The 8,451-nt window shown below is 40.2% G+C and overlaps 1 protein-coding gene across 2 annotated transcripts in view; it reads left to right on the forward strand.

Moving 5' to 3' along the window:
- Positions 1 to 499: 499 nt before the first annotated feature.
- Positions 500 to 8,451, forward strand: part of WDR44 (WD repeat domain 44) — an 89,254-nt gene continuing 81,302 nt past the window's right edge. The window contains exon 1 of one of the 2 annotated variants that reach the window (XM_003796987.3): positions 500 to 975. In XM_003796987.3, the coding sequence (XP_003797035.1) occupies positions 899 to 975 (77 nt within the window). In that variant the 5' untranslated portion in view covers positions 500 to 898. The remainder of the gene's footprint in view (positions 976 to 8,451) is intronic. The other variant, XM_003796986.2, reaches the window with a different exon arrangement.

Raw genomic sequence — 8,451 nt, forward strand, 5'->3', positions numbered from 1 at the left:
CAATTAGAGATCTTGTGGCGAACAGGGCGTTATTCCTGTAACGCTAACGGTGGTGGACCTGCCCACGCCTTAGGGTGGGATAGCCTGGGCTTGGATAATAAGACAACGTAAATAAAAACCAAAATGGCCACACTAACGTTTCCCGACAGCATTTCTTCACAAGAAACAGACTTAAAAATTATCTCTCTTAATATGCCTCTCTTTTAAACTGCAGTTGGCGGGTCAGACGCTCCGCTAGACTCCCTACCTATGCCGGGCGCGCGCCCTCACAGCTACTGCGCAGGTCCTAGACTCCTCCCTTCTGGAGGCTCAATCCCTCCCTTCTCGGCTACTTCCGTCCCCACCGAACGCCCTGAACGCGCTTGCGCCGTTTTGATAGGCTTCTTGGGCAGAAGTAATCAGAGCGCTGCCTCTCTGGAACCGCCCCCGCCACCTCTTCGCCCCGCCCACGCTTTATCAGCCCCCTCCCGAAATCTCGCGAGGGTAGGTGCGCGTCGGTATTTTGCAGGCAAGTAGCTCTCCCAGCTGCTGTAATTGCTGCTGCAGAAGAAATTCGAGCCGCTGTCGCCGGCGCGCCCGCTCTCCCCCACTGAGGAGAGCCACCGCCTCTTTCGCGCTCTGTATACACCTATCGCCGGGAGCGGTGGTAGTAGCAGTCCCTGGACCCACAGCCGCCTTCTCTCGAGGCAGCTCTGCCGGTCATTCCCGAAGCTAGGCAACTGAAGGCGGCCCCCTTCCCCTAACCGGCTCCTCACTTCAAACCGTCTGCTCCCTCCTCAGCCTCGCCTGGAACCCACTTCCCCACAGTCTCGCTGGGGTGGAGGACGACCAGGAGGAGACCAGAGTCACCCTTCCTCCAGGCGGCGCCGGCCCCCTCACCCGCGGGTGTGTCCTATAAATGGCGTCGGAAAGCGACACAGAGGAATTCTATGATGCCCCTGAAGATGTGCACCTAGGGGGCGGCTACCCCGTAGGGTAAGTAACTGTACCTATGGCCCGGAAGCCGGGCATCCCGGTTCCCCGGCATCTCCTGTGTCTTCCCCCTACGTCCCTCTCAGATCCCGCTGTGTCTGCCACCTATGTTGCCTTCAGTCTCTCTCGAGTACTTCAGAACCCAGAACTGGGGCTCCATTGGGCGGGGTGAGTCGGAGAAAGGGAAATCGCCCACCTCGGGCATCCTCTTTCCCCTGTCCCTGATAAACTGGCCCCACGGGCTCTCTCGGAGCCCCTTTCCCGTCTTGTCCAGACTTCTGTGAGGTGGGACAGCTTACGTGCCCGAGAGCCAGGGATTTGTGTATGTGGGATTCAGAGCTTACATTTTAAAACATCCGTTTTGGCCTCGGGGACCATAGATTAAAGATGCGGTAACAAGAGAAATTGAACTTCTAGTTTTCTTTATTCCTTTTACCGCTAACTTACCTAATCGTTTGAGAGGTGGCTGTAACTCTCCCCTATTTGCCGTCCTCTTTTCCTTACACAGACGGAAAAAGAACTGGGGGAAGGTTGGGTATTTGCTTAAGAAAGTCCTCTAGCTGATGTACTCTAGATCAACAGTGTTTTATTAAAATAGCAGTAGCACCTTACCATGAGGCAATGGAAATTGAAGACAAGGTCCTTACAATTAGGGAGAATGCGGTCTAAAAAGGTATCAGGACCGAAATGTACACAACCAACTACAGAAATACAAACAAGTGCTGAGTAATCTGGTGGTTGGAAGGAGAGCCCCAGCTTTGAGCTCTTGATCTAATTCTGCAAGATGTTTTAGTGGTGATTAATATGGGTGATTCTGAGTAGGAAGTACCGTAGTTGGAATGTTTGGCTTGACTGGGACTTCTACCCCACTCTTCCACTATTAAAGTTGGAACGGTGTTTAAATCGATGTGGCCAAACTCTTCTATAGACGTTTGTGGAACTAGAGGCAGTGAAATAATATATTTTAATGTTGTACTTGAGAACTAGTAAAATTTGTATATTAACATAAATCACTAACATAGTTCCGGAGTGCAACTGCCTTCATTTCTCATGCTTACAAAGTGGAAGAAGTACCCTGTTTGATGCAAATAGAATTATGCACACATTCTAGAAGTCATTCTAAAACCTAATGTATATTATACACAATATATACCAAAAATGTTACGCAACAAAATCAGAATTGTATGTTGTGGCTTGCAGATGTGTGTGTTTTCACCAATCTTAGTATCACTGTTGTGGAATTTGGGGGTGGCAGTGGCCAATCTTGAAATGGCACTGAAGTTCCTTAAAGTTAAATATCTGAGACAAGTTCATAGCTATATAGCAGGGGATAGAAAATACTTTTGGATTTATAAATGTATTGGATTTCCTTGAAATTAAATTTTTTGTGTGTGGGTTTTCCCTTAAAAGTAGTGAACTATCAATTCAGATTAAATGAGAGACCAAATCCTTTAGTACTTTTATGTGTGTATATTGGGGTGGGGAAGGGAAATGACAATCAGTTTACATGTGTATTCTCAATTTAGAACTGCTATATGTGGCTATTATTTCTTTTCACTGAACAAGTTTAATTTCAAAGGACAGTTAAGTTATATTATGACCTGTGTAAACGGTCTAGTACAGTACCTGGCATAGAGAAAGCATTCGAATGTTCATTCTCTTGTCTTTCCTTTCTTGGCATTAGCAAATATGTTAACTTTACCCAGTGCTTACTTTGTGAGGAAGTATACAAGAACTTGGAGCTATTTTACTTATCTAAACTGGATGAGTCATTTTGATAGAATTGATAGAGTTATTTCTCCCATAGGATATTATAGCTTCTCAAGCACTTTGATCCTCTGATACTAAGGGAAAAGTAAAAAAGTCTCTTGTGATTCAGCTTTCTAATTGTTAACTTTAACCTTCCCAAATACTGAGCATGCTAAAGCTCTATGGATAAAACTGCAGAGTCAATAGTGAATTTCCCAACTCCTTGCTGTATTAGTGAGAGGATTTGGAAAAGAATAGACTCATCTGGAGAATTGCATCTGTAAAGAAGTAGCAGTACTGAGAGGGTAGAAAAAAGCATCATTTACATTTCCTTCTATCCCCTGTGGTAGATTTTGTCATTTGCATAAGGTATTGTGAGGAGACTTGGCTGGGCAAATAATCTAGAAATGCAGTGAGAAATTTTGATCTGTGGAAACAGATGACATCCATAGATATTTGGTCATTAAAGAAGTTTAATAAACTGAATTTGGACACTTTAAGAAATGATCTTGCTGTTGTTTGTTGGAAGTACACAGACTGTTTCACCAAACTGTAGTAAACTAAGTAGGCAGTTGAGACTTACCTCGTATGTTTTGTTTTTCCTATAATCAATTTATTTCTTGCATTTCCCTTCCAATGATGTCTTCAAAAGCAAACTTAATAAATTAAAAACCAGCCCAGTTTTTTACAGAAAGACTTTTGATTCCAATACAGCACACTTTTCCACAGTGGCAGATCATTTCCACTTGCTCAGCTTTGCAATATATATCACATTTATAATACTTTATTTTGATTGATATTTTAGGTCTGGTTTTATTTTTGTCTCCAAGTTTACATAGGAGGAAACTTAGGCTCAGAGAGTGTTAAGTAAATTGTCCTAGGAGATGAGATACAGCTTGTAAGTGGCAGAGCTGAGATTTGAGATCAGCACTTTCAGACTCCTAGCCCAGTTTTTTTTTTTTTTTCTAGTATATCATAGCTGCTCCACGTTAGGTGTGGAGGGTGGTGGTAGGGTGATGGGAGAAATTTCCCAGTAAGTTCTGGAGTAAAATGCCTTAGGACTAACTTGCTGAATTGTATCTATGCTTCTATTTAAAACCAGAAGCCTAAACATTTTAGTTCTCTTGGCTAGAAATTTTCACATTATTGTTTAGGAAAGTATAATTTTGTTTTGTCTGATAGGAATTTTATAAGAGCATAATCTATGACATCTAGAAGGGACATCTCTTTATAAATGTTATAAAAACTTTTTAATGTTATAAAAACTGAATCCCAGAGAGAGAGAGTGACTCATCCAAGGTACCACAGCACATTAATAGCAGAGCTAGGACCAAAACTCAGACCAGTTTGACGGTCTGGTGTACTTTCTGCTACTGCACTGTCTTTTGATAGAGCAGGAAAGGGAGGAGGAACTATGGTATAGTAGAAAAGAGCCCTGGACTGTATGAGTCATTTCATTTCCTCATGTTTAAATTGAGATTATACACTAGAGAACACTTTCAACTCTAAATGTCTGAAATTGTATTGAGGTTTAGTCGTGTACTTTTATTGATAAGCTTTTGTTCTTGGAAAATCTTTCCGTGGTTTCTTTTTTACCTTTAAGTTTAACAAACTTAATGGTTGGTACATGGTTTAAGACCCATAGATAGGAAATTTGGAATTATGTATTTACTGGGTAATTGTATAGGAGATGAATGCTCTTGCTAATAACTCCTGTGGTTTATACCTACACATTCTAAACGCTGGCACTGAGAATATGTCATAAAAATAAATGTAATGTTTTCAGCACTTTAATTTTTCAGTGGCAGCCAATGTATTTTTGAGGTCTTGGAAGAAAGAGAGAGTCATAATATTTTTAGAGTAGAGTAGGAAGGGACTGAAGATCGTTTAGCCTGGCTGTCCCATTTAACAGAAAGTAAAACCCAGGCTCAGAGAGGGGAATCAACACATGCTGATTAGTGGCATGCTTGGAACTAGAATCCAAGTCTCTTAATTCCTCATTTATACCGTGCTGCCATCTCTGCAGAAGGAGGTAACATATTGGCTGGGTATCCTGCTTTAGGTTTCTGGCACTTAACCTGCTATCTGAGATCCTAAGATGGTCTACTGCTATCTAACTTGACTGTTAACTTGGTGTCTTGCCCATATAAAGACATCGACTGTTTTAGCATCCTAACTTTCGCTCACTAATTTTTTCCAAGTCTGGATGTAAAACAGTGGCAAAATAGCATGTCTAAGAACAGTGGTTGTTATTTACATTATTTTATTCTTAGGAGTCTTGGTGGTGTTAACCTTAATCTGCCATATTCAGATTAAAGTAATGGCAAATAATTAAGTCATGGGAACTGATATCAAACTGTCCTGAAGAATTGTTAGGTCTAAAAAAGTTGCATAACTGCCTTTATTGAAAACTCAGCTTCTCACTTTACTATGGCATCAGAAACATTTCTCTCTATATAAGCTTTAATTTGAAATATTTATGTGATATTACTTTAGGAAAGTTTTCTTAAAATGGCTGTTTATTCATGAATTGACATTTAATCATAGGTTGTATTTGATCACAGATTATATTTGATTGCTGTTGGCTTTGTGGATTGATAGAAGTATATTTATAAATGTTCTTTTATCTCACTCATGCAGTGTACAGGGTGTCCCTAAAGTCACCAAACATAGGGAACATGGGAAATTATAGCTAAATGTACCTTTATTTACAAAATATTCATTACAGAATTTACAAATATTTTCTACGTGTTGGCCACTTCTTTGTAAAATTTTGTAATAAATGTTTTATTTTGTTTTGAGACAGAGTCTGACTCTGTCACCCTGGGTAGAATGCCATGGCATCATCATAGTTTACAGCAACCGCAAACTCTGGGACTCAAGTGATCCTCTTGCCTCAGCTTTTTGAGTAGCTGGGACTATAGCTATTGCCCACCACAATACCTGGCTAGTTTTTCTATTTTTAGTAGAGATAAGGTCTCACTCTTGCTCAGGCTGTTTTTAAACTCCTGAGCTCAAGCAATCCACCTACCTTACCTCCCAGATGTAATGAATGTTTTGTAAATAAAGGTGTATTTAGCTACAGCTTCCTATTTTACATATGTATAGGAACGTTAGGGGCAACTTTTGGGACACCCTGTATTGAAGTAGGGGAAAAGCTCCTACATATTAGTAAATTCAATTTTAAATTTAGTGTCTTTCAGCTATTGGTGACTCATGGAAGTAGGACAGCCCTTAGCAATATGGCATCTGGGGACTCAATTTGAATCTATACAAACTCCTGTAAATTGAAAACTTTGTTCTTTTGATAATTTACTTTATAAAATAAGGTATATAAAGCTTGATTTTTTCAATGTTAAAAAACCTAAGGGCAGCACCTGTGGCTCAAAGGAGTGGGGTGCTGGCCCCATATGCCGAAGATGGCGGGTTCAAACCCAGCCCCCGCCAAAAAGCAAAAAAAAAAAAAAAACCTAAATAGTTTTAGGATGTGAAGTTTAGTGGTGGTCGTATAGAATAGAAAATAATTTCTAATTGATATTTGAGACTTATTGTATAACCTTTACATTACACAACACTCTGTGTGTTCTCTTCAATTATTGTTATGACTTACAAAGTCAGGTGAGTTTTGCCAGGCAAGCCCCTTGAAAAGAACGTTTATTTCTTTTTCATACTCTGCCTACAACTTGGTAGTTACTCCTGGGGTAGTAGGGATGGTGTTAGTGGAGGCAGAGAAAGAGAGTATGACAAGATCATGGAGGCTGTGGTGAGGGAGGCAAAGGGAGCCCCAGCAGTGGGTTTAGGGACCTGGTTATCAGGCTGTTTCCTGGGGCATGGATAGCTGAGATAAGACAAATCCCACCATTTAGATATGCACAAACACAGCATGGATTATGTAATCCTTTCTGTAAGACATTAATAACCTGTAAGAAATAACCTCAAACAAAAGTTAAAGTAATAAAATTGTATATTTTATGATAGCCTGATATTTAACTTGAATTGATATTAACCTGTGTTTCTGTTCTATATCCAAGAGCTAAGCTAATTTCTGTAAACTTTCTCAAAGGCTGTTCCCTTCTCATTGTTGGATATTATTCAGCTCACCAGTTAAACCTTTAATTGAGTGCTTTCCTTACTCTTCAGAGTAGAACTCTTATCTATCCTCTTATTTCAAACTGAGCAGTCTTTGTGTTAGTCTGTCATTTCATGATTCAAAATTGAGGAAAAAGCACCTAAGACATAATGTGGGCCTCATACCTGATGGCAACCCCGGTGTTTTCCCCAGTCAGTATACAAATTTATCTTGGTTACTATGGCAACTGGTCTATCAGTTATTCTTCTAGCTCTTTTGCCTTCTCTCAAATACTAGGATTACCATATAATCAGGTTCTGTTAAGCGCTTCAGGTTTTAGCATTTTATTACCAGCTGCAGCTGTCTGGCAGTTTACAATTTGGCATTCCATCAGAGTCAGTTGCTTTTAAGTCTACAAAACCTTTTTGTCTCCAAACCTTTTTAAACATACAGAATTTGATAAAAACATGTTTAGGCAGCAATTTCCTCATCCTAATTTCCTAAATTCAATGTTAGTCATTGCCTTGAATATTGAATGGATTCCATCATTGACATCTAGTGGCTATCCCTTTGTAATATCAAGTAAAATAAATTTCAAGATCAAGAGTGACCATTTAGGAAATAACACTTACAAATGTGTTTGTATACTCAGTATCATGAACTAGCTAAATGACTTGAAAGCATCTTGATTCTTCGGCAACTACCAAATAAATAATCTGGCTTTTAACAAAAATGATTTCTATAGGTTGTAGAAAGAATGTTTGACCTTTAGGTTAATTATTTTCAATTTGAGAAAACTAGCTAGAAATTTTAATGGGAAATGTTATATGTGTATCTTTCTTTAAAGCCTTTGAATAAACAGGAAGGGAAAAGTAAAGACTAAATACTGTAGTTGCTTAGCTCTTTATTTTAACGCTTTCATGTTACTTAACATACATTTTTTTTTTTTTTGAGACAGTCTGACTCTGTTACCCCCCTCCAGGGTAGAGTGCCATGGTGTCCTAGCTCAAAGCAACCTCAAACTACTGGGCTCAAGCAATCCTCTGGCCTCAGCTTCCTGAGTAGCTAGAACTATAGGCGCCCGTGATTGCACCAGTCATGAAGCCCAGCTAGGTTTTTTTTTTTTCTATTTTTAGTAGAGATGAGGTCTTGGTCTTACTCATGCTGGTCCCAAACTCTTGAGCTCAGGGGATCCACCCTTCTCAGCCTCTCAAGGTACTAGGATTACAGGTGTTAGCCACCTTGCTAGGCCTTGGATTTTTATTTAAATCATCATCTGAATGGTTTCATTTTAAGATTCATATATCCTATCAAAAACTGTCTTTTGTCATTAAATTCTGATAATACTCCAAGGGGAACTTTAATTGCACAAATAGACTTAAGAGCAGTTTTATATTCTCCACAGAGCTCCGATCCTTAAAATTTTTAAAGGGGGATGAATGTCCACTTTTTAAAAATCCAAGGATGCAGGGCAGCACCTGTGGCTTAGTTGGTGGGGTGCCAGCCCCATATACAGGGGTGGCGGGTTTGAACCCGGCCCTGGCCAAACTGCAACAACAACAAAACAAATAGCCGGGCATTGTGGCAGGCACCTGTAGTCCCAGCTACTCGGGAGGCTGAGGCAAGAAAATTGCCTAAGCCCAGGATTTGGAGGTTGCTAT

Source organism: Otolemur garnettii, unplaced genomic scaffold (assembly GCF_000181295.1).
Source record: "Otolemur garnettii isolate 467f Iridium unplaced genomic scaffold, OtoGar3 scaffold00110, whole genome shotgun sequence".
NCBI classification, from domain to species: Eukaryota; Metazoa; Chordata; class Mammalia; order Primates; family Galagidae; genus Otolemur; species Otolemur garnettii.